At 42.3% G+C, this 26,642-nt stretch overlaps 1 protein-coding gene across 3 annotated transcripts in view; it reads right to left on the bottom strand.

Annotated features, from left to right (window-relative positions):
- Nucleotides 1–26,642, bottom strand: part of EPHA4 (EPH receptor A4) — a 129,756-nt gene that overhangs the window by 61,660 nt on the left and 41,454 nt on the right. For all 3 annotated transcript variants that reach the window (XM_043492090.1, XM_038416275.2, XM_038416276.2), the window contains exon 4: nt 4,536–4,691. In XM_043492090.1, the coding sequence (XP_043348025.1) occupies nt 4,536–4,691 (156 nt within the window). The remainder of the gene's footprint in view (nt 1–4,535; nt 4,692–26,642) is intronic.

The following is a 26,642-nucleotide window of genomic DNA, read 5'->3' as shown; positions in this document are numbered from 1 at the left end:
TTAATTTACATTCAAATTTTAACAACACAGTCACACAGCACTAGTGGAATCCGCATTGAGTTTCCACTGTAGATTGTTCATCATTTCATTATGGTTCATTATGTTGATAACTGTCAGAAAGCATTAGAAGCTGGGGGCTTGAGTAATAGGACTGAACTGGTAATTTAAAAACAATATACTTTCTGGAGGAAATACAGAAGTGCACTAAATTCAATTAGAAGAGGTGAATGTAAAGACAAACTAAGTGGTGTTTGCTGTTTGAAGTAAGGCTCTTTTGATTTCTTGATAACCTAAACTAGAGAGTCTTTTTAAAGCAGGCACTTTCATCACACATCTTGCTAAATTTGTTCTCATTAACTCTAAGCTCCTTTGGTATAAACTGTCTTAAAAAGCAGCTGTTTTAGGAATATTTTAGGCCATGCCAAACTATCAATCAATCAGTCCTTGTTTGGGTGGCACAACGGTCTAAATTATTCAGGGTCATTTACTAAGACAGATCTCAAGCTGGACAGTCTATGCTAATAATCTCTCTTTTGTAAAATGCTCCCAATCACAAACCATTAATAATCTTGATCAAAGAGGCAATATAAACAACACAAAAGTGCCCTATACCAGCTTATAATGTGTGCAGTGTTTGCTAAAAAACAGTGAAAGAGACACACAGGGTAAGCAAGAGCAACTCTCATTGACTTGAGTACGAATTACACTTGCCTATGCCAGAGTGGAATTTAGCAAGGGGAAAAAATGTCTAAAATCGGCACCCTCACAGATTAGAAAGAGAAACTCAGGAATGAGGAGCATGACTGTTAAATTGGTGGCTTTCTACCTTTCATAGCTTTGTTTATTCTGGAGACCATTAATATCCCATTTAAGTGCTAACCTTATGATAGAATCATCTTCTCAACAAGTACTGAAGTATAATGAAGGTCTGAATAGTTGCATTAATATAACTTTTGCCATGGTTCCAGAGGGGAAAAATGACTGTTTTCCATAATTTCTGCTCAAGTGTACTATAGGTCAATCATACCATTTCCTTGCCCTAGCACACAGCTGACAAGCCCTGTGCGCTTTAGAATTGCAAGCCTGAATTCCTGACTTAGCCGATGAGGCAGATGCAAAGTAAGATGGAGAATTTTGTCTAAGAAAGGAGGAAGTGGTTCTTTTCCTTGGCAATGACACAACATCAGTGATTATCCATTGGAGGGGAGACTGAAGTGAAAGTTCCCTTCTGTCCCATAAGTAAACGTGTGTCTTCCTGTCTTTGTGCATCTATGTCTGCCCTATTCACATGTCCCAGCTACAACTTGTGGCTCAAACTCTGCTGTCATTCAGACCCATGCAACCCTACCTGGCCATATTCTGCTCTCAGTATTGTAGGTGTAAGTCAGGAGTAACTACTGGTATCAGTGGAGCTATACTTGATTTCTACCAGTATAACTAAGAGTCGAATTGTCATTTACTTAAAGGGGGCATGAGCAAGAGTTAAAAAGTGGTTTGTATAACTTAACACAGGACAAATCCAGAGAACAGGTAAAATATTCCTCATCAAATCTTTGATGCAGAGGGGGTAGTGTCAGAATATTCCAAACTCTGGGGAACATGATCAGCCCAGCATATCAGAAACTAGGGGCAATTTTCATAAACTTGAGAATTGTGTAAAAGGGAAGGGAGGAAGATCTCTAATTCCCTCTCATCCATAAGTACAATCAGGTTAATGGAAAGCTGTAAGAGTCTTCCTCCCCAAGCCTGCAAAGGGTAAGATACAAATGACAAGAGAGCAGCCGATATATTACTAAAAGAAATTGATACCAAAGGGTCAAGGATCTACAGAAAAGAATCCTGAGAAGACTGAAGTTCTTCATCTTAAAAAAAGGTTTATAAATAATAATATATAGTTAAAAAAAGGATCAATCCACAGTGCATTCCAGGTGTTTCCCTCCAGATTACCCAACACTACTTTTGTTCACCTGGTCTAATAGTTCTCCAAGTGAACAGAAACCTGATTTTACAAGCCACTGGAGCATAGTCTATCTTTTTGCTAGAAGAATGGATCTCAGATACTGTGTTTTATTTCTTCATTAGTGTGCCGTCACACTGAGTGATTACTAAATGCAGGGCTGAATGAGAATACCAGGGTTAAAAAGAGAGCATAATGAACAAAGAAGGTGCCTGATTATTATGGCTGTCAGCACAAGGGAATTGGGTTTGTCACCTGGTTTAACCAACTGGTAAGAACTGATTAGCATCTGAAATCAGTTTGAAAAAAAACTTCTGATGTTTATGTTCCTCTTCGTCTCCACATTTTGTCAGGAAAGGTAAACAAACTCAGGGGGTTCTTCTGGAGGGTTTACTTACATACAGGCTCCCTAAATGGTTTCCTTCACTTGCCCAGAAGGAGTTGTCCAATGGCTACGTGGAATTGGTTTTGGAAGGAGCAGTGAGGCAGGTATCCTCTTGCAAAACCCATCTTGCTGTGGGATGAAGCCTTAACATGCTCACATGGGGATACACTGCATTATCAGAGCCTTTTCTGTTGTATATGTCATAAGCATACATAGTCATAAACAACATTAGAACACAGCTAAGCCAAAAACTTCAGAGGAGGGTGTGCTGGAGAGTGTGCGGCCTGCCGTATGTGACTGCTTTCTCAATCATAAACAAACACAGAAATAACCTTATTGTTCTCCTTCATGTTGGGTCACACAGAAATAAACCCTTTAACTTTTTTTAGCAATCCAACAAAACAAATCCATTTCACATTTCTTACAGACCACATGCAAGCGCATGCATGCACACTCTTTCCTTAATATATACAGGATCAAATCATAGCACTGGGCTACAGTGGGTACAGGGTAAATCTACACTGTTCCAGGCAGAGCTCAGACCTGGACCATCATTCTTCTCTAATGCTCTAGTGCATTTGGTACTATGCAGCCTCCTTGTTTCTGTGTGCCTGGTATTCTCATTTGCAGAAGTGAGGAGTGGGGGCATGGCTGTGTCCCCATTTCTTGGTTTCCAACTTTTTGGGTTAAGCTATAACCCTGGGGGGGTAATCCCAAGAACAGCAACTGCAGTTGTAACCGAGTATCCGCAACAGCCTCAACCCCACTACACACACAAGCTGGTCAGAACCTCACCCACAGTGATTAAACTTAGCAAACATGGACCCTAGCCCAAACTGATCATTTGCAGGAACATGCTTCACAAGAAAGAACTGTACTTGTAAATATACATGTTATCCTTCCACAAAACCATTTCCTGGATATGACTCATTATCCATTAGAACTCTCTCTTTGCACTTTGGTCACCTGCACATACTGTGTCGCCTTACCTCAAACCTTCGTTTGGTAGTTTCATTTTTGGTCAGGACTTCTCTCACTAAGGCCAGGTATTCATTAGAATCTGTAGCTGGTATAATAATGGTGCTTAGGGGTGCAATTATTGGAAAGGAAGGGCTGGAATTTAGGGGCAGTGCTATAACAGTGATGGACAAAAAATGATTTCTTCTTTGAAGGGGAAAAATGAAGATTAAAAGGGACACTATAAAATGTGACCCATCTCCCCATAAGAAATTTGGATTACAATAAAAAACTAACAAAACAAAAAATCTCTCTCTCTCTCTCTCTCTCACAGACACCACCACATCCTGATTCTGATCCTAAAGCAATCCCTATAGACTTCAATGGGAGCCAAGAATATACCCCAGCAAAATATAGCCTTTATGTTTATTAACTCAGAATATTATATTTGTACAGAAAAAAACCCTCAATTATCAAAATATTAGGCTGAGGGATGGTTTAAGTCTCACTTCTTAAACAGCATGACCCACTAACACATACCTGGCCTGATATAGTTGTAGTTACCCCCATAGGCATGCTCTCCCTGATGAAAACATCCTTGTGGAATTAAAATGTAATCTCCTCTTTCCCCACAAATTGGAGGGACTGGAGGATTTACAAGTTGCACATATGCACTTATAAACTATGTATGTATCAGGGGCACAACAAACCAAGCATCTTGGTATTTAAGACTGCTACTGCCATCATTAAGGAGTCATGCTGTAAATTTTAAGCTAATCAACACTGATAGTCTCACTAAATATCCAAATATTTACATTCATCCTAGTAACTGTGAGCAAATGTATCACAATTTCTACAAACACTAAGGTTTTAAAACAGAATAGGCTGTGTAATCCAGAGGACAGTGAACTGGACTAGGACTCAGGAGATACGGGTTCTATTCCTGTCTCTGCCACTGATAATGACAGAGCATGAGGTCAAATCTCTGATTATTATTGCTGAGCTATTTATTTTTTCAGCAACTGATTTCATCTCTCATTTAATTACAAATTTCATTTTATGCTTTGTGTTGGGAAGAGACCCGCTTTTGATACGTTGTGTTTACTTGGCAAAGAGGAACGATTACTGAATGTTGCTGCCGCTCACTTCTCAAAGTGAAACGTGCATCTCGAGAGAACATTTTTCATACAAATTATTGAGGCAGAAAGAATAACTAAATAAGAGAGTCTGACTTACGAGTGCATGGCATGGAGGCAGCATCATTTTCGGCTCGGAAAAAGCCCCGATCACAGGTGCAGGAGGTAGAGCCTTCCCAGATGGAGTAGCTGTGCGATGGGCATTTGGCACAGGAAACATCTGTGGAGAGAGCCTTGTAGTATCCGATTTTGCAAGCTAGGAGAAAAGGGAATGGAGAGTGTTATTTGCCCAGGATGTGATAATAAAATGCTGTCTCCTTTACTCAAAACCTAGGCTGGAGACATTTTCAAAGAAGAACAAATCATGCCCACCTAGTCCCAAGTGAGAAGTTAACAAACCAACAAGTTCTTAGTTGCTAGACCTACACTGAGAGATACTAATTTCTAATTCAAACAAGGGCCTTTAAGAAGCTGGTCTGGTGATGTTACAAGAGCACCTATAAGCACATTTCCCTACCAACTTTGCTGGAAAATCTGCTTCATCTTTGTGTTATACATGGACGTGCATAAAGAAAAGGAGTACTTGTGGCACCTTAGAGACTAACAAATTTATTAGAGCATAAGCTTTCGTGAGCTACAGCTCACTTCATCGGATGCATTCCGATGCATGTCACTCAACGTTCCCACCTGTGTGCACACACTCATACAGCGCAGTAATAGGGCACAACTGTTTAATTCTATAACCACTTAAGGAATGGCAGCTGACAGTCTGACAGTGCCAATTTTGGAGATGGAGTGGAACAGGCACCCTTTGTGATTGGCAGGGAGGTTCTGAGTTTTACATGCCCGGAAATGGCATGTCTCCCTTCTGGCAAGGCAGGATTAATTTGGCTCTTTCTCCCCAAGGGAGGAAATAAACATGTTCTTCCCTCCCGAAGCTAGGGTATCCAATAACTGCAGTGTTGGCACTGAATCCCCATGTGCACTTGGCAACCTTTCAGTGACATCATCTTCATTTACATGGATGGCTACTTTTACATCACTTGGAAAAAACTCATTACTGTCGTTAATAGCAAGTTTTAGTAGGGACCCCCAGATATGTCATCCTAGAAATCTGTGCCTTGGCAAAAGAAAGAAGGTAGCCAACACCACTGGCTTTCAAACCTTCAGGGGCCAGAGCAAACATCCAGGCATTTTTTATAAGAACAGACAGAGTGAGAGGGAGGGTTATTCCCAATATTTACAGCATGACTCACTCTCGAGGCTCTTCATTTAGCACTTAGACTATCTTTAGAGTTCCCACACTGTTAGATGTATGCCTACAGAAAGGAACAGGCAGTCCCATTCAATGCCTTTCTTCCTCTCTGCACTCATCCAGTTGTTGTTATTTTTAATTTATTCTTTTATTTTTATGATATCCTAGACAGGAATTTTAGCAACACATTTGTAAAGGAGCGAGTTACTTCACTCTTCCTAACCAAAGCCACTGACGGAATTTCCTTAACGAGTCTAAACTTCATGATGTGTGGAGCGCTGTCAATAAAAGCACTGCGAATCAATCTCGGCCTCACTCACTTTGGCTGTCACTGGACCAGTGAATCTTATAATAACATGTTGCTCCAATGACTAAGATTTATGCTTCCAGAGTTTATACACATCACATAATTAGATAAGGTTCAGCTTGCAAGGTGCTTTTTGGCTACACTTCAAATGGCCTTGGGGTTTCGATTAAAATCAGAAACCGCTGCTTTGGCAGGAAGAAGCTCTGGGGTCAAGCCCAACCTCTCCACATCAAATACAATTAATCCCCGAACACAAATAGAAACCCATTGGGGTACAGGCTGTCACTCAGTCACAGTAAACAAAGACAACTTGTGTAAAATGGATTATTCTGCATCCATTAGTACGGGCTGCCAAAAGAAGGGAAAACTACCTTAATATTTTTTTACATTGGAATTGCAATGTTTGACGAATGAGCTCAAATACTGCTAGCAGCCTTGATGCATTTGATTTAAAACCACTGACATGTAAATGACAGACTCCGAATTGAGTTACACCAGTGTAAATTGGTAGTAACTCTATTGAAAATGGTGGTGCACCTGGTTTGCATTAGCATAACTCAGATCACAATCAAGCCCTAATTCTGAAAATGACATACACATAGATGCCGACAGAGAGCACTTTTTTGCAACGTAAAAAAGAAAGGGAGATGAAAAAAATACAACCTGAGACCTAACTAATCCCACTTATACTGCAAACTCCATTTCTATTTTTTTTAAAACCTAATGTCTAAATTAATTGTATTAATGGCTCATACAAATTATAAAATGAATGACTATCACTTGTTTTTTTCCTAATACCAAGACACATGGTAAACAAAGCACAGAATAACCAGCCCCACATAGGGGACGAAAATTCTGCTGTGGTTTTAACATTTTATTACAACAGGAAGATATGGCAGTTACACATTCTGGGGGGACAATCCCCACCTTATACCCTCTTTTCAGACTCTGGGACTAGAAAGTGATTGAGGGGATGCAGTAGGCATGGGGAGAGGGTTTTGAAATTCTACAATTCACAGGAATTTCCCCCCTTTTCTTAACACAACATAATCTTTTGTTCTACTACATTAAACCTTGGTCATTAATATTTCAGGACCTGCAGAAAGCTCTCTCTAAATGCAGTGGCAGCTTCTGAAGCACAGAGCCATTTTGCTTCGGCTATACAAAATCACCAACTACTGAACTGATGGTTTTCTTCACTTCAGCATGTTCACAGATGCACTACATTTCAGCACTTGGCACATAAGAATACTTGAGAATACGTTGCATTTATTCAACAATTCTTTGCTCCTTGGAGTTCTATTGTATTTTCACTTAAAAACTTGATCCTAACCCTGTCAAGGGTATTCTTTCCCTGAAGTACAGCTGACACACCTACTATGACTGGTACTGGACTTTTTTTTTTAAACTAGGATATTATACAGTATTTTTAAATGTTAATGAATTAGTAGACAAACAACAAGTGTGAATAGAACCCCTTCCTTGAAAGTCTTTATTGCTTGCTCATGACAATCCTTCATTTTGCTCCTTTTCTGGGGAGGATTTGCTAGATAGGACAGGGCATGAATAGTATTCTTACACAGCTTTCGAAAGACGTCATTGTAAAAAGATTAGTTTAAATGTGCAATATAAACCTTGAATTCAATTCCTTTAGCTTTCCCTTAATTAGTTCTTTCTATTAGTTTTAAAAAAATGAGAGAGAGAGAAAGAGAGAGACAAACCTTTTCTTCCATTCAGATCACCCACCAACATAACAAGGTTACATTTTAAAACAGAATTATCCTTAAGATTTCCAAGCAAATTCTTAAACAGAAATATTTTTAGTGTGAAAAAACAAAATTGTGACACCTGTATTTTTTCTGGGGAAAAAATATTAATTTTAAATGAAGATGAGCCTAAAACAAAACCTTGGACTCACAGCTGTACAAATCCTGTAATTTATCTTTTCATCATACTCAACAGAACACTGTCAACCTTAGCAAGCAAAAAATTTAACCTGCCATTCTTATAGCTTTCACTAGGGATAGCCACTAAAGTACAGTTACAGTTGCAAAAATAGCAATTTAAGGAAAGTAGGAGTCCAGGTCTCACTGAATGTCAAAGGAATTTGGGTGTATACCTTCCTTAGGCTGTTTTGAAAATCCCAGCCTCTCATTATAAACCCCTGTTTTCAGAAGCTCATGATTTCCTGAAACAATTTATGTACAGACTGAAGGTTGCTTTGCTTGTTTTCAGACAAAGTGTAAATTTTCTATTAAGGCCTCAGGCTTTTTCATTCAGCCCTTTCAAAATTAAGTGAAGTTGAAAAATAAACAAAACAACAAAAACAAAATAGTTCTCCTAGCTGATAAAATTCTCCCACCACTTTTTTTTGAGGGGGTAGGGGGGCTGGGGTAAAGGGGGGTGTCAATGCTACAACAAGACAAGTTGAAGTTATTGCATGTAAATTAAAGCCCAAAATGTGGAGCAACACCTTTGATAGGTTTGGAAGAAAAATAATTAAAAACTAAAAAAATAAACATAAATTTATTTATATATTAGGTTTATTTCAAGCTGGGGGAAAATGCAAACATTTTCACCCAAAATTTGCTCCTTTTTTTCCTTGTTGAAATTTGATTTTAATATTTCATCAAAATTGTGAAAAATCTGAACAGTTCTACAGATGGTAGAAAATGAGATTAATTTTCTCAAAAAAAAAACTGTATGAGAAAATTCATCCCTGTTTTTTCACTGAAATTCAAAATATCTACAAAAATATTTAAATCTGGGAAATTTAAGACAACTCTCTATATATTCCTTTTGGCTCTTTCTTGGTTTCTTTACTTTCCTTTGTCCTGGTCACCCTTCCTCCCTGACTCTACATTCACCAGAAGACTAACCATTACTTTGGGTTTGGATAAAGGAGTCTCCATGGGGCTAGACTTCTTTGTGGCAGATCTCAGTGGCATTGAAGCAGAGAAAATGAGAGACGTTTGGGTTGGCAGGCTGCGGCTTAAGCCAATAGCCCTCTCTATATGGGAGCTGCCCAGCAGCCAGATGATTTAGGGAGCGATACAGGAGCTAGAGGAAAAGATTTAAGGAGCTACCAGCTAACTCACTCCAACTGCAGAAGCATATTTTTAATGGGGTAAAATGGGGCAAATCACAGCTTCTGGTTTTTAAGCTAATAAAGAGGAGAAGGCAGATGGATAGACAAAGGGCCAAATCCTTTGTTGGCATAACTACACTTAGTCAATGGGAAGGTCTGGCATATAAATTTTAAATTTTCAGTTCAGTGTGCAGCAGCAGTAAAGAAAGTTAATGGTACAGAGACTTGTACAGGGGGAAATTATGGGTGTATAAACCCTAGAATGTTGAACTGTGACTCTATAAAGCATGGTTAGCCTGCATTTGGGACCCTAATCCTGTAAGAAGCTCTACAGGGATGGTTCCCGGAGCCTGCATGGAACTCACTGCAGGATCAGGACCTTAGTAGGAAATTTATCCCTTTTCAAAAAGCTAGCACAGGGCAATGCACCACTTAAATACCACTTAAACCTTCATTAACATGACTAAGTGAGCGGTGGCGCAATAACCTTAAGATTTGTCTCTTTTAACTTCTCCAGTTAAACAGAAAACAATAATGTTGCATTTGACTGCATTTTTTATAAGTGAAGCATAATTGATCTGTTTAATAGAAAACTAGATCAGCTGTGTAAATAAACTTAGAACTTGTTTACACTTCGCTACACTTACAGCAGATATAGGGTACAGGTAGATCCATGCTGCAGTGAAAAGGTCCAGCAAGAGTAGACAGCAGGGAAAGGTTCTAGCAGTGGATAGCTGCTGGAGCCTTTCCCCACTGCATCCTTCTGTCAGAGCCTCTCCATGCTACCAGAGTCTTTTACTGAAGGGACAAGCTCCAGCAGCTGGGAGGCAGCAGGATGCTACACTGCTAAAAATAGTAGTGTAGACATGGAAGGCATTGTTTGAGCATGTAGAGAGCCACATAGGGTATATATCCTTCGTGCAGGCCACACTACTCTACTCTGTTGTCCTCTAAGCAGTGCCTCCCAGTCTACACTGCTATTTATACCCATGCTAGCTGAGCATGCAGTGTGTGTACTCTATGTGCTGCCAGAAGTGTAGACCTTAGTTTCTAAAGTCCACAAAATACTTTGGATGTAATTAAAATAAATCCCAAAGCAATCTTTGTTCTTGGAAGCCCAGCTTCCATGAACAACCCTACAGTAACACACCAATGTGTTCAACAAAGGAAAAAGTAAATTCTTGAAGGAAGCAGATCTCGGCTTCAAGCTTCCAGTAAATTAGTTCTAAATAAGAATGGGAAAAGGAATTGTTTTTAAAATAATTTTTAAAATGATACCATCCTCTTAAAATCCATTTTAGATTATTGATGACTGGTTCCCTTTTCAACCACACCTGCTACTTTGGAAATATTTCCAGTTTGTATTCTAACTGCACACCAGGAAATAAAAAGTTTTCATTTTTCCTCTAATGTTCCTTTCTCTCTTTAAACGAATGGATTTTCTTTCTCAAATTTTAACAAAACCACATCTGCCTCATGAGTCGGCAGCTTCTTCTTAGCTCTCTTTTACTGTTATTACCATTTCTGAACAGATTTGTGTGTGTTAATTATAGAACTCAATTGTTTGAATAGTCTCTTTTGATGAGCTTTCTGCCCCGCGCCATGAACCCCTCAGTGATTGTATAGCTGTTTTAGTTCTAAATGCTCTTCAGGATTTTCTAATTGTCAAGCTGTCCCAGGGACTAGTTCTTTTGACCTAAAAGTCAAAGAAAGGGAGTCACTCTTGTCTTCCTGACATGAATACCATAGGACTCCCTATGTCTTCTCCCCCCATTACCTGTGAGACAATGCCTGTCCCGATCATTACCAGTCCAAGCATAATTGGGTTTTGGGTGAAATGAGAAGATTTTAAATAGAATGAGTTAATGAGCTTCTTGTAAAATTAAGTTGTTCTTCTGGTCCAAACTAGTTACTCACTGTAATGCCCTTGAGGATGATAAAGATCCACAAAAGCGAGAAGAACAAAAAAAAATTGCTAACCTTCTCTCAAGCCCGTCTTAAAAGTCAAGTTGTAGAATTCAAGGTGATGAACCCAATGCTGCTTCCAAATAAAGCCAGCTTCCTTTGATGTTAGCGCTGTCAGATCTTTGTGTCCTATTGCTAATGACTTCACATTTTGTACAAATTACAATCAGTTCCATATCTTTAACTCATATCGCTGATGAGAAAAAAAACCAAATCATTTGTAGGATAAGGATAATCCTTAGGCTATCCAAGGATAATTTTTAACTGAATGAATTTAAATATGGATAAAGAAATACAAGCACCAACAAGAGCACATTGGAAGGGTGGTGTAGATTTCTTAGTTGGTTTTGGTATTCTTGTTTTTAATTGGGTAGGTTTCTAGGAAGGGCTTGAAGATAACCTGGAAGTAAAACTCAGGGGAACTAAGGGTGCACATGGAACTATGATCATCAGACAGAGTCCAAGAAGTTCAGCTGATCTGGATTGACACGATTTGCACATCCCACCTGGTCTCTGTCTGGTCTTCCCTGGCTTCCCCAACCTTATCATTCTTGTCTTCAAGGCTGAGGGGCCTGGCATACAGTAGCTTGAGCACTTCCCCAACTTTGCTCTTCAGTTGCCCATTTCCCCTAGGGAAGTTCAGGGGTGCCAGTGGTTGTTCCCTTCATCTTCTACCTCTGGGAGTCACCAGCTAAGGCCACTGTCCTTTTCCAACTACAGAAGATCATCTATAGGGAGATGGGTAGGAGGAGGGTCCCAGAAAGTGGTCAGATCCTGTCACAGAGCAGTAGAAGGAGCACAGCGTTCCTCTCCTCCAGTTAAATTGACAGTTGGGAAAGAAAGTATCCCAGTGCAGCTGGAGGCTAGCAAAGTGAAGCTTCATAAATCTGGTACTTGATTGGTTGCTAAGGAAATCCTGAGATTTCGCTAACTATAACACTAGGGATTTAGGGGAGAAGCTATCTGCCCCTGTTCTCAGATCAGCTTTTTTTTCTGGCCACAGAATGAGAGTTGTTCCTTCTTCCAATTCCCTGTATGTATTGGGGGCTAGTCTGGCAGCTTCCAACCCTCTTTCCTCTCTCCCTCTCCTCTCACCAGGACTTTTGGATATGGGGGAAGGGGACCTGAAGAAAGGCTCCACTCAACTTCTAAAGAAACGGCAGATGAAGTGGTTAGGCCAATGGGTCCCTCTGAAGCAACGTGAAGGAAAGGCCTGGCAGTGGTTGGTGTGAGGGAGTCACTGGGAGGAAGGTTATGAGAATTCCTCCCGCAGGTGTAAATTGTACAGAAGCAAACCATCAAGAGGTAGTCAGTTGCCAGCTCCTGCCTAAACTGAACCTGTGCAAGGCCAAATTTGTGTAGCCCAACACATGCATCAAACCATACCCAGCTAGATTTTTCCAGGGACTTGTCTGCATGGGGAAAAAAGCCCACCGTGGCTGGTGCATGGTGCAGCTAGCTATTCTGCACTCACTCCCCAAGTGGGCCGTTTAGCTGCACACTAAGCGTGCCTCTGTGCACATTAGCTGAATCCACTTTGGAAAGCCCTTAATGTGCAGTAAGAGCATCTACACAGGGAGTAAGTGCAGTGTAGCTAGTGCACTTTGAATTCACATCTTAGCTCACTGAGCACTAACCTCCCTGTGTAGACAAACTCTGGGACTGCCAATTTTCATGGCACTTTTTTTGAGTTTTGCTAAATTAACCACAAGTTTAAAAAAGTTTAGAAAGGAACTTTAATAATGAAGACTCTGGGAAGCAGTCATCCGCTGTGTGAGCCAGCTCCACATACCTAATGGGCTTGGGTTGTTGTAATACAATGAATCAGCTGTCAATAAAAGATGACTCTGTTAAGGGTGAATCAGCTACTGCTCTTTCTGGCAGCAAGGGAAGTGTCAGTAGCAGACAAAAGGGGGCTAGTGAGAAGCAGCTCACAGGCACCGGATTTCTGGGGTTACCCTGGGAGAAGCGAGGTGGCTATAGATTGCTGGAGTGGTCTCTGGGACCCACCAGGTGCTAGGGTTTTGATGGTATACCTGACATGCTACCAGGGATTGGTGTTCAACTCAGCACTGGCGCAACCCACACCACCCACCCAGAGCTGACCATTTCACAGGTGGCATGATCTCATTACAATCCCACAGGTCCAAAACCCACAATTTGGCTGGCAGACATTCGGGGTGAGCGAGGTGGCAAAAATGCGAATCAGTGGGTGGAAATGAGTAACCCTGACAATCCAAGGTGTTTCCTTGGATTTAGATGGGGCACCAATGCTGACCTCTACTGTGGTCTGCCATTTGCTTTTTGGGAGGAGGTTATCCTGGGCACTAGAATTACCTGCTGTGTGTTAGTTATACCATCTTGTATTGTTAATCTTCCCTTTCTGTTGTATTACCTTTAACATACAAGAACATCAATTTAAAAAAATAGTGAAAAAGATTGTGCCACTGTTAGCCCAAGCATAACAGGAGAGGGGATATGGAAATCCATTTGAAAAAACACCACAAACACAAACCAAAGCAGCCAGACAGACGATGCCAAAATTAGAATGGTATGTTAATCCCACACATGAAAGGTTTATTTGCCTTTTTATCATCTTCAGGTTATATTCAGCAGTTACAATTTTCAAGACATATTGATTTCAGATCATATTCAGCACCCAATTAGGGGGATCTGGGCCAATTTAGGTGGCCATGCTTGGAAACTGTGTTCTGTAAATTCAGGATCATGGCATCTCTAGCACAGTGTGATTGTATGGCATCATCACATTTCAAAAGAAGCCACTGCTTGTGTTAGGACTTCAATCAGCCACTATCACTCACATTGAGCAGCCCTTCTCTGACAAGCAGTCCCATTTGCTAAGTACTAATCAGAGGAAGAAACTGTCCCTACATGTAGAATGTGCTAAAGTAACCTATTCTGATTATTAATGAATTTTTAACCTTTAAAAAAAAAACAATATAAAAGCAAAACCAAAATTAATTAGTCTGATAACTCAGACATCAGTTAATTTTTAAAATTGCATCCCTCTTTCCTCTTCCAGCATTTCTGGAGTATTTGCTTTTTCTCCAGCAGACCCCTATGCTTGTTTTGAGTCAAAACTGATATATCTGGACTTACCTGGTATCTGCTACCAAGAGAAGACATGCCTGAGAAATTGACACTGACTGCATCATAGTCCCTTTGAAATGACTGGAAGAACTCCCAATGACTTCAACAGGTCTAGGATCAGGCCCTAAATGGAAAATACTACTGCTAAAAAGCATGTAAAGAGCTATTCTGAAGCTCAAAGTTCACCATAACTGCTGAGCAAAACTAGGAAAGGACTGCCATCACCTCGAAATCTCACTTCTCTATGAAAATGTTGTAGCTACTGTAGCCAGGAGTAACACTTAATATTACTAAAAAAGGGAGAAGTTCTGGGGAAAGACTCTGTCTCTCCCTTTCTCGTCATCATTTATTTTGTGCATCTTGACGGCACTGTTTATATATATGTAAGGGGACTGTTGCCCCCCTACTAACATTCAGTGGGGGTGTTTTAGTTGGCTAGCTCCCAGTACTAAAAGGGAAAGGGTCTATGGGAAATCAGGACCCTGAGACTGATAGTCCCCAGGAACAATGGGGAGAGGCCAATGCTCCAGGTCAGCCTGAATGACAGGGCGGGCAGGCTAATCAGGGAGTCAGGAGGCCAGGGAGGTCCCATCCTCTGGGTGAGCTGGATTTACCTGGGTCAGACAGAGTGGGGCCGAGCTAAGGAGAAAGCAGGGGCCCAAGCTGAGCTGGGGAGCAGAGCTGTGCCAGATCCAGAGGGATCAGAAAACAGCCCAGGGAGAGCAGACCCTGTCCTGGGAGCAGAGCTGCAGCCCCAAAGCCAGAGGCACAGCCCAGAGAGAGCAGACTTGCCCTGGGAGTAGAGCTGCAGCAACCAGAGCCAGAGGGGCCAGAGAAGCAACCCAGGAAGTAGGTCAGTGCTGGGAGCAGAGTCACAGAAGCAGCCTGCAGAGCAGACCTGTCCTGGGAGCAGAGCTGTAGCAACCAGAGGCAGAGGGGCCAAAGAAGCAGCCCAGGGAGCTGGAGGCAGAGCAGCAGCAGCGCTGAGACAAGAGTGGTGGAACTGGAGCAGTCCAGAGCTGGGTGCGGTGAGCAGCTGGGGAGAGCGAGGGGGACCCTGGGCAGCAGGCCCAGCACAGGGAGACACCTCAGCCAAGAGGCTCTGCAGGCCAGGCTTGGATCGTAACCCCGATAGGGTGGGGGCGACACTGGGAAGAAGCGTCCTACCACTTAGAGCCTGAGAGCGTGTGGCCACCACCAGAGCAAGTGTCCAACCCACAGCATCCCTGCAGCACAGCCAGGGACTGAGAAGAAGGCCTGGGACTTACAAGGAGCAGACTGTGAACTGCCCTGATATTCCAGAGACACTGCTTGTGATGTTCCCTGCCACAGAGCGGGTTGATGTTTCCTTTAACCTTTCCCATTTTCCCTTATTCCTTTTAAAATTAATTGTTGATTAAATAACTTGCATTTGCTTTAATTTGTATGTAATGGTCAGTGGGTCAGAGAAGTGCCCAGTGCAGAGAGAGTACCCCGGAGCGGGGACACCCTAACCCCTGTCCTAGCTGACCACAGCAGGGATGGGGGTCGAGCCCCCCAGGAATCCTGGGCCCAGCCTTGTTGGGGCTATGAGGACTCTGCCAGACAGGAGAGTGGAAGGGGAGTCCTCAAGGACAGGGAGGCCACTGGGTAAAGGAAGTGGGAGTGAGGACTCGGATCCTTTCGCTAGCCCACATCACGGGGTAGTGCAGAAGCCAGGAAAGTTCCCCACAGTAGCGGAACTATTCCCCCGCTTAAATACAGGCAGTTTCATGGTTTTGGTGGTGATCATTTGTATTTCCTGTCTCTGACATTGGCATGATCAACAACACTTTAAGGAGCGGTTTCTAGGCACTCTTTTTAGCACTGATAGAAAATTTTCCAGCACAGCTTTTTTTTCCAATTAAAAAACTGGGCTTTTGTCTAAACAAAATTTCTCTTGGAAAGTTCCTGCTTTCCTCAAAAAAGTTTGATTTTTTTTCCTCAGAAAACTTTGCATTATTTGATGAAAACTCAAAATTTTCCATGGTGGGGAAAAAAAAATTCTAGCCAGCTTTATTCTCTTTCCCCAGCATTACAAAGCTAGGCCTACACTATGAGGAACCACAAAGATGAACTAAAGAGAAAGAGGGCAGGAAGGAGAAGGAAAAGGACTTGTGTACCTCAGCATGTGTCATATGGCTGCTCCCACCCCTCAGGCATGTGGGGAAGTATTTGCTGAATAGGGATGGATTGCTGAATTGGGGGCTAAAAGAGAAGAAAAGCTCTCTCAGAAACTTTTTTTTTTTTGTTAAAAAGGATTTAAATAATAAATGCAGGCCACGCCTAAAGGGTGCCGTATCAGAAAACTGAACTGTTTGAAATGAGAGGTTTAGTAATTTTTTAATGCAGACCTGAATTTAATACCAGCTAACGTTTGTGTCAGTAGCAACAAGGTCTTTAAACAATTACTCTCAGGGCTAAGTGTTAGATCTTCTAATTTTGAACTGTTCAAGCTGCTCCTGTGCTCTGTCACCGATTTCATCTGACTTTGGAATTTTAGTAGCCTTTTTCCAGGATGCTATTGAGATTCTGGAGTCAGTTTCAAATAATTAGTCAATTAAAAAAAAAAGTTGATTGTTTCTTTTGAATAGGAGTGGAAAAAAGAGCTACATGATGCAAAGTGGTTTGTTTGTTGTTTAAAAACAACCATAATCAGCAGCTAAGGCTGTACACAGCACACTTTTTAATTTTGTTCTTAAACATAAATTAATGCCATTTTTATTTTATCAGCAGAAGCTGTGAAGATTTATAGAACGAACCACTAGCTAAATTTTTACAATATACTCTGGTGAAAGCTGATTAATTGGCTGAATCTCCACTTTAACATGCTCTAATCCCTTTGTCAGGAGACCTGCTTATAAACTTCCCTCCCCAATCAGTGAAAAAGCACTGATGGGAATGGAGATCTATATCTCAAAGCACTGGCCAGTCAGCCTGGGATTATCTCTCATTTCTTAAATCTTAACAGCTCTGTAAAAAGGCAATTAAATTTCCAAAGTTAGATGAAGTCTGCGATAAAGCACAGGAGCAGCTTGAGCAGTCTGAAACGGGAAGGCCTAACACTTAGCCCTGACAGTATTATTTAAAAGGTCCACTTGCTACTGACACAAGCATTAGCTGTCATGAACCAGATGTCTCAAAAAAAAAAAAGTTTGCTAATACGGTATATAAAATAGTAGAATAGTGTCCAATACATATTAGAATGAATAATTATTTAAGTGCACCAATAATTCATATGAAGTAGGAAGAAGTCTGAAATTGAAATCATATGACTCTTAAAATTTAATTGCCTATCCTTTTTAATAATTATGGCCTTGATCCTGACCCCGGATCCTCTAGCACAGACTTCTATCCCCAGGCAGAATCCCATTGACTACAGCAGAACTCCACATAGGTTCAAGGGTCTGCACCATTATCATAATTTAACAATCGTATGGAGACCAATTGTGATAGGTGCTGTACAAACAAAGAAAATTACAGTCCTCTCTACAAAGACTAGCAGATCCCAGACCAAAGTCAGAGCGTCAGTGCACTGCAAAGCTGCCTTGGAAACAAAGAGGCAAACTGACTGTTTAAAAAATGTCATGCCTTACTTCTGCTAATGTACGATTTTTAACTATCAGTCAACAGAGATAGCATGATGCAGTGGATCAGGCACTGGATTAGAAAGCAGGAGTCTGATAGCCCAGCGGTTCTCAACTGGGAGTCCATGGCCCCTGGGGGTGTGCAAGCCCTTTCAGGGGCCTGTGGAGCCCCACCAATGAAACCTGGTGCTCTGAGCTCCAATGCCCCACCATTGAGCCCTGAGCCCGGGAACCCCCCATGGAGCTGAAGCCGGGAGTGGCGCAAGTCTGAAGCCCTGAGCCATGGCACCCCCGCCCCCAATGGGGCTGAAGCTGGGAACAGAGTGGAACTGAAGCCTCGAGTCCCCTCCCTCCTCCCTCGCCCTGCAGCCAGGAGGAGTGAGAGGCTGAACCCCTGAGCTCCGCCCCATCCCCCTGAAGCCGGGAGTAGTGGGCTTTAGCCCATGGGCAGAGCTGAGGGGGCACATGGGTGCAGCCCCCCCCACAAACTGCAATACCTTGCCCAGAGTGGGATAATGCTGGGGGCAGCTCCACCCACCCCCCTTCTCCTCCTCTCCCTCAGGCCCCTCCCTCTGGCCAGGTCCTAGGCAGGAAGCCGGAGCCAGGCAGTGCAGGGCAGCTGCTCCTCCGGCTGGTGGTGCCATGGAGTGGGCAGCCATGACATTCCCCCATCTGCTGGTGGTGCCCAGAGTTGTGGCTGCTCCTCAACTCCCAGCCTCCTTTGACTGCTCACCTAGCCACAGGCAGCTCCAGGCCCAGCAGAGCCCTCGGGGAATAGCCACCAGCACACAGCCCCAGACAGGTGAGTGGCCTGATGAGGTGAGTCAGGGGGTGGAGGTGGCACTCCCTCCCTGGACCCTGCTGTGCAGAGCTGGCCTGAGCCCTAACAGCCTTTGCACTCCCCTCCCTGCCCCCGAAATAGAAGTCAAACTACGCCTAAGCCCCAGGGTCCCACCCCTGGCCCAGAGCCACCTAACCACTCACCCATCCCTGCTGGGCCCTGGAGTTTTTCTAGCATGTTGAGGGGGGCCTCAGAAAGAAAAAGGCTGAGAATCCCTGCTATAGTCTGTGCCTGACTTTGCCACCTATCTGTTGTGTCACCTTGGGCAAATCACTTCCCCTTCATGTTCCCGTTTCCCCTCTCATCCTTTGTCTGTCTTGTCTATTTAGGCACTGATTCTGCAAAAATGTATGCACATACTTAATTTTACGCGCTGCTAACAGTGATGAGAATAAGACCCCAACAGTCCATAAAGTTAAGCACATGCATAAGTGTTTTCAGGACCAGGGCCTTAGAATGTAAGCTCTCTGGGGCATGGACTGTCTCTTACTAGATGTGTGTACAGTGCTCAGCACGATGGGATCATGATTTCAAATGGGAACCTCTAGATGCTACTGTCATGTTCATTTGTTTGTTTATTTATTTTTACTTTTGGCATTAATATATATTAGGGCTATTGATTAATCGCAGTTAATTTACATGATTAACTCAAAAAAATAATCGTTATTTAAAAAATTAATCTTAATTAATCATACTGTTAAACAATAGAATACCAATTGAAATTTATGAAATTTTTGATGTTTTTCTACATTTTCAAATATATCAATTTCAATTACAAAACAGAATATGAAGTGTACATTGCTCACTTCATATTATTTTTATTACAAATATTTTCACTGTAAAAATGATAAAAGAAATAGTATTTTTCAATTCACCTAATACAAGTAGTGTAGTGCAATCTCTTTATTATGAAAGTGAAACTTATACATGTAGGTTTTTTGTTACATAACTGTATTAAAAAACAAAACAATGTAAAACTTTAGAGCCTACAAGTCCATGCAATCCTCCTTCTTGTTCAGCCAATCACTAAGACAAACAAGTTTGTTTACATTTATGGGAGATAATGCTGCCCTCTTCTTAATTACAATGTCACCTGAAGGTGAGAACAGGCATTCGCGTGGCACTGTTGTAGCCGGCATCACAAGATATTTACGTGCCAGATGCACTAAAGATTCATATGCCTCTTCATGCTTTGGTCATGTTCCAGAAGACATGCTTCCATGCTGATGATGCTCGTTAAAAAAATAATGCGTTAATTAAATGTGACTGAACTCCTTGGGGGAGAATTGTGTCTTCTGTTCGTTTTACCCGCATTCTGCCATATATTTCATGTTATAGCAGTCTCGCATGATGACCCAGTATATGTTATTCGTTTTAAGAACACTTGCACTGCAAATTTGACAAAATGCAAAGATGAAATCAATCTGAAATTTCTAAAGATAGCTACAGCACTCAATCCAAGGGACGAGGTGTGGAGCATGCTTTCAGAAGTCTTAAAGTAGCAACACTAATGCGGAAACTACGGAACCCAAACCACCAAAAAACAAAATCAACCTTATGCTGGTGGCATCTGACTCAGATGACGAAAATGAACATGCGTTGGTCCGATGAAGTGAGCTGTAGCTCACAAAAGCTTATGCTCAAATAAATCTGTTAGTCTCTAAGGTGCCACAAGTACTCCTTTTCTTTTTTGCTTTGGATCGTTATTGAGCAGAACCCGTCATCAGCATGGACGCATGTGGAATGGTGGTTGAAGTATCAAGGGACATATGAATCTTTAGCACATCTGATATGTAAATATCTTGCAATGCTGGCTACAACAGTTCCATGCAAACGCTGTTCTCTCTTTCAGGTGACATTATAAACAAGAAGAAAAGGAGTACTTGTGGCACCTTAGAGACTAACAAATTTATTAGAGCATAAGCTTTCGTGAGCTACAGCATCCAACGAAGTGAGCTGTAGCTCACGAAAGCTTATGCTCTAATAAATTTGTTAGTCTCTAAGGTGCCACAAGTACTCCTTTTCTTTTTGCGAATACAGACTAACACGGCTGCTACTCTGAAACCTGTCATTATAAACAAGAAGTGATATAAACAAACTTGTTTGTCTTAGTGACTGGCTGAACAAGAAGTAGGATTAATTGGACTTGAAGGCTTGAAGTTTTACATTGTTTTATTTTTGAGTGCACTTTTTTTTTTTTACATAATTCTACATTTATAAATTCAACTTTAATGATAAAGAGACTGCACTATGGCACTTGTATTAGGTGAATTGAAAAGTACCATTTCTTTTGTTTTTTACATTGCAAATATTTATAATAAAAATAAATATAAAGTGAGCACTGTACACTTTGTATTCTGTGTTGTAATTGAAATCAATATATTTTAAAATGTAGACAATGTCCAAAAATATTTAAATAAATGGTGTTCTATTATTGTTTAACAGCACGATTAATAGCGATCAATTTTTAAATTGCTTGACAGCCCTATTATATATATATACACATATCTATCTGCCTCTGTGGATACACGTGTGTGTGTATAATTGAAACATTTCTATAACTATTAGCTTTGGAAAATATTAAACCCAAATTTTGGGCCAAATTTGACCTTCCAGAGTCTCTTTACACAGAATTAAGATTTGCATGAGCCAATAATTTAAACTAAGATCCATCTTCCTCATTACGGCTTACTGATTAAGGCTTAAATCCAACCCAACTGTCCATCCATAGCATAAACATGTTATGCACAACTTCAATCAAGTCCTAATGCCTTTCACTGAATCAATGATGCACAGGGAGATCTATAAGGGAATGTGAAGGTAGAAGAGGTAAGGGAACCCTTCCCACCCCAAACAAATGGTAGATTGCAGATCACAAGCACAGCTGCTGTATTGTGGCCACTAGCACAGCTCATGGGCTGTAGTAGCACCCGCAACTGCTGCATCTTCCTTCCATCACTCCCATCATTGTGTGTTTGGCCAGTTGACCTACAGTCTCAAACCTACTGAATACATCCCTGACACTTCTCTGGCCTACAGCCACCTTCGCTAAGTGCTGCTATGGGTATTTACCACCACAGAGTGCTGCTTCCCCTGTGGGGTCTGTCATTCCCCAAAGAATGGAATTCTGGCCATTTTCAGATCCACATGAAGGGGACAGATTTGTCCCCATTAAAGCAACTGGCAGCGTTTTGATTAAAATCAAGACTAGAGAAGTAGTCATGCATCCCCTTGAGTTGTTACAGTGGATTTGTTATTTGCCACATTGTAGAGACCTCCTGCAGGGACCTAAGACAGTCTGCTTCCACAGCAAGTTGTTTGGCACCCAGGTTTAGGAAGGTCCCCAACTCCTTAGCACAGCCTAGAGTTCAGGCAAGTTCAAAGTCCAATGCAAAGTAACAACTCTGCTCCACCTTTCTGAGCACAACAAAGCCACTCTAATTCATAAGGAAAACAATTATTCAAAACAAACAGCACTGCAGACCTCTTGAACATCAGAGCAAATAGCTGGACATACTTCTGAAAGACACACATAAGCATCCCGTTAGTAAAAACTATAAGTCCTTATCTAAGTAGTACATCAGTGAAAATGATGGCATGCAAATCACGATCTATTAACTATCCACACTTGATTACCCATGACATTTCAAAGAGGATCATACATTTGATGAGGTGCTTCTGTTTTCCTCACCCTTCAATATTTGGGGTGCATGATCAGTACTAGCTCATTACAGATGCATCACACTGTTTAATCCAAATGAGTAAGGAAACAGCTGCTTTGTGTTTCATTCCCTTTTTCCTAAGACTCATACAGACACATTATTTTTCTACATTTCTGTGCAATTTTCATCTGTTGCAATAAACTTGTCATTCATAGCCTGCTGGCTTAGATCAAGTTCACTATTAGTTTAATACCCAGTATGTTCTTTTCCAAAGGACTACATGCTGCAGTTCCAAGGGATGGACTCAAACAGTTTAATAGGCTTTCTCCACATGTGATTTCTCCCATTCTGTCCTATACATGTCAGATCAGTGAAAGGAGACTGAAAACCTGCTCCACAATTTGTCCATCTTCCAAGTATTGCAATTTCATAATGTGAACTTTTCAGTTTTGACACAGTCTCTCAGCCAGGTTTTCCTGAAATGGGGTATGATCTGATGGTTAGCGCAGAAAACTAGGAGTCAGGACTCCTGGGTTCTATTTCTGGCTCTGTCACTATGGATTAGATCATACCTTTAAAGCATAGCCCTGCATAATCCTTTCCTGATGTGCATGGAAGGTGAGCAAACTGCTACATCCTGAGAAGACAGTACAGCCTTCAACCCACAGTCTGCCCAGTCTAACTGGTGTATGATAGAAGCATGGCCCAGCCTTCTTCTTGACCAGTTTCAGGTCACGCCCTGAGCACAGGAGCTACAGTTGTGGCTGGCCTTTCCTAATGCAAGCTGTTCACAGTGGAGGGGGAGGTGGGTTAATTGAACCCTCTCTCCCCAGTGCACCCACATAATGGCAAACCACATTCTGGCTCATAATCTCTACCTCAGTTTACCATGTGAAAATTGGCCATAACTGTGCATAATAACTATGTCAAAGGGTGCTGTGAGGCTTAATTAACTAATTAATGTGTATAAAGGTTTCAGAGTAGCAGCCGTGTTAGTCTGTATTCTCAAAAAGAAAAGGAGTACTTGTGGCACCTTAGAGACTAACAAATTTATTAGAGCATAAGCTTTCGTGAGCTACAGCTCACTTCATCGGATGCATTTGGTGGAAAAAACAGAGTAGAGATTTATATACACACACACAGAGAACATGAAACAATGGGTTTATCATACACACTGTAAGGAGAGTGATCACTTAAGATAAGCCATCACCAACAGCAGGGGGGGGAAGGAGGAAAACCTTTCATGGTGACAAGCAGGTAGGCTAATTCCAGCAGTTAACAAGAATATCAGAGGAACAGTGGGGGGTGGGGTGGGAGGGAGAAATACCATGGGGAAATAGTTTTACTTTGTGTAATGACTCATCCATTCCCAGTCTCTATTCAAGCCTAAGTTAATTGTATCCAGTTTGCAAATTAATTCCAATTCAGCAGTCTCTCGTTGGAGTCTGTTTTTGAAGCTTTTTTGTTGAAGTATAGCCACTCTTAGGTCTGTGATCGAGTGACCAGAGAGATTGAAGTGTTCTCCAACTGGTTTTTGAATGTTATAATTCTTGACGTCTGATTTGTGTCCATTCATTCTTTTACGTAGAGACTGTCCAGTTTGGCCAATGTACATGGCAGAGGGGCATTGCTGGCACATGATGGCATATATCACATTGGTAGATGCACAGGTGAAGGAGCCTCTGATAGTGTGGCTGATGTGATTAGGCCCTATGATGGTATCCCCTGAATAGATATGTGGACAGAGTTGGCAACGGGCTTTGTTGCAAGGATAGGTTCCTGGGTTAGTGGTTCTGTTGTGTGGTGTGTGGTTGCTGGTGAGTATTTGCTTCAGATTGGGGGGCTGTCTGTAAGCAAGGACTGGTCTATCTTCCAAGATCTGAGAGAGCGATGGCTCGTCCTTCAGGATAGGTTGTAGATCCTTGATGATGCGTTGGAGGGGTTTTAGTTGGGGGCTGAAGGTGATGGCTAGTGGCGTTCTGTTGTTTTCTTTGTTGGGCCTGTCCTGTAGTAGGTGACTTCTGGGTACTCTTCTGGCTCTGTCAATCTGTTTCTTCACTTCAGCAGGTGGGTACTGTAGTTGTAGGAATGCATGATAGAGATCTTGTAGGTGTTTGTCTCTGTCGGAGGGGTTGGAGCAAATGCGGTTATATCGTAGCGCTTGGCTGTAGACAATGGATCGAGTGGTATGATCTGGATGAAAGCTAGAGGCATGTAGGTAGGAATAGCGGTCAGTAGGTTTCCGATATAGGGTGGTGTTTATGTGACCATCGCTTATTAGCACCGTAGTGTCCAGGAAGTGGATCTCTTGTGTGGACTGGTCCAGGCTGAGGTTGATGGTGGGATGGAAATTGTTGAAATCATGGTGGAATTCCTCAAGAGCTTCTTTTCCATGGGTCCAGATGATGAAGATGTCATCAATGTAGCGCAAGTAGAGTAGGGGCATTAGGGAACGAGAGCTGAGGAAGCGTTGTTCTAAGTCAGCTATAAAAATGTTGGCATACTGTGGGGCCATGCGGGTACCCATCGCAGTGCCGCTGATTTGAAGGTATACATTGTCACCAAATGTGAAATAGTTATGGGTCAGGACAAAGTCACAAAGTTCTGCCACCAGGTTAGCCGTGACAGTATCGGGGATACTGTTCCTGACGGCTTGTAGTCCATCTTTGTGTGGAATATTGGTGTAGAGGGCTTCTACATCCATAGTGGCTAGGATGGTGTTTTTAGGAAGATCACCAATGGACTGTAGTTTCCTCAGGAAATCGGTGGTGTCTCGAAGATAGCTGGGAGTGCTGGTAACGAAGGGCCTGAGGAGGGAGTCTACATAGCCAGACAATCCTGCTGTCAGGGTGCCAATGCCTGAGATGATGGGGCGTCCAGGATTTCCAGGTTTATGGATCTTGGGTAGCAGATAGAATACCCCAGGTCCTGGCTCCAGGGGTGTGTCTGTGCGGATTTGTTCTTGTGCTTTTTCAGGGAGTTTCTTGAGCAAATGCTGTAGTTTCTTTTGGTAACTCTCAGTGGGATCAGAGGGTAATGGCTTGTAGAAAGTGGTGTTGGAGAGCTGCCTAGTAGCCTCTTGTTCATACTCTGACCTATTCATGATGACGACAGCACCTCCTTTGTCAGCCTTTTTGATTATGATGTCAGAGTTGTTTCTGAGGCTGTGGATGGCACTGTGTTCTGCATGGCTGAGGTTATGGGGTAAGCGATGCTGCTTTTCCACAATTTCAGCTCGTGCACGTCGGCGGAAGCAGTCTATGTAGAAATCCAGGCTGCTGTTTCGACCTTCAGGAGGAGTCCACCTAGAATCCTTCTTTTTGTAGTGTTGGCAGGAAGGTCTCTGTGGGTTAATATGTTGGTCAGAGGTGTGTTGGAAATATTCCTTGAGTCTGAGACGTCGAAAATAGGATTCTAGGTCACCACAGAACTGTATCATGTTCGTGGGGGTGGAGGGGCAAAAGGAGAGGCCCCGAGATAGGACAGATTCTTCCGCTGGGCTAAGAGTATAGTTGGATAGATTAACAATATTGCTGGGTGGGTTACGGGAACCATTGTTGTGGCCCCTTGTGGCATATAGTAGTTTAGATAGCTTAGTGTCCTTTTTCTTTTGTAGAGAATCAAAGTGTGTTTTGTAAATGGCTTGTCTAGTTTTTGTAAAGTCCAGCCACGAGGAAGTTTGTGTGGAAGGTTGGTTCTTTATGAGAGTATCCAGTTTTGAGAGCTCATTCTTAATCTTTCCCTGTTTGCTGTAGAGGATGTTGATCAGGTGGTTCCGCAGTTTCCTTGAGAGTGTGTGGCACAAGCTGTCAGCATAGTCTGTGTGGTATGTAGATTGTAATGTAAAGTCCACACAAGAGATCCACTTCCTGGACACTACGGTGCTAATAAGCGATGGTCACATAAACACCACCCTATATCGGAAACCTACTGACCGCTATTCCTACCTACATGCCTCTAGCTTTCATCCAGATCATACCACTCGATCCATTGTCTACAGCCAAGCGCTACGATATAACCGCATTTGCTCCAACCCCTCCGACAGAGACAAACACCTACAAGATCTCTATCATGCATTCCTACAACTACAGTACCCACCTGCTGAAGTGAAGAAACAGATTGACAGAGCCAGAAGAGTACCCAGAAGTCACCTACTACAGGACAGGCCCAACAAAGAAAACAACAGAACGCCACTAGCCATCACCTTCAGCCCCCAACTAAAACCCCTCCAACGCATCATCAAGGATCTACAACCTATCCTGAAGGACGAGCCATCGCTCTCTCAGATCTTGGAAGATAGACCAGTCCTTGCTTACAGACAGCCCCCCAATCTGAAGCAAATACTCACCAGCAACCACACACCACACAACAGA

The sequence above is a fragment of the Dermochelys coriacea genome, chromosome 9, assembly GCF_009764565.3.
Source record: "Dermochelys coriacea isolate rDerCor1 chromosome 9, rDerCor1.pri.v4, whole genome shotgun sequence".
NCBI classification, from domain to species: Eukaryota; Metazoa; Chordata; order Testudines; family Dermochelyidae; genus Dermochelys; species Dermochelys coriacea.
The sequence above is the reverse complement of the archived record's forward strand: the minus strand, read 5'-3'. Positions and strand labels throughout refer to the sequence as shown.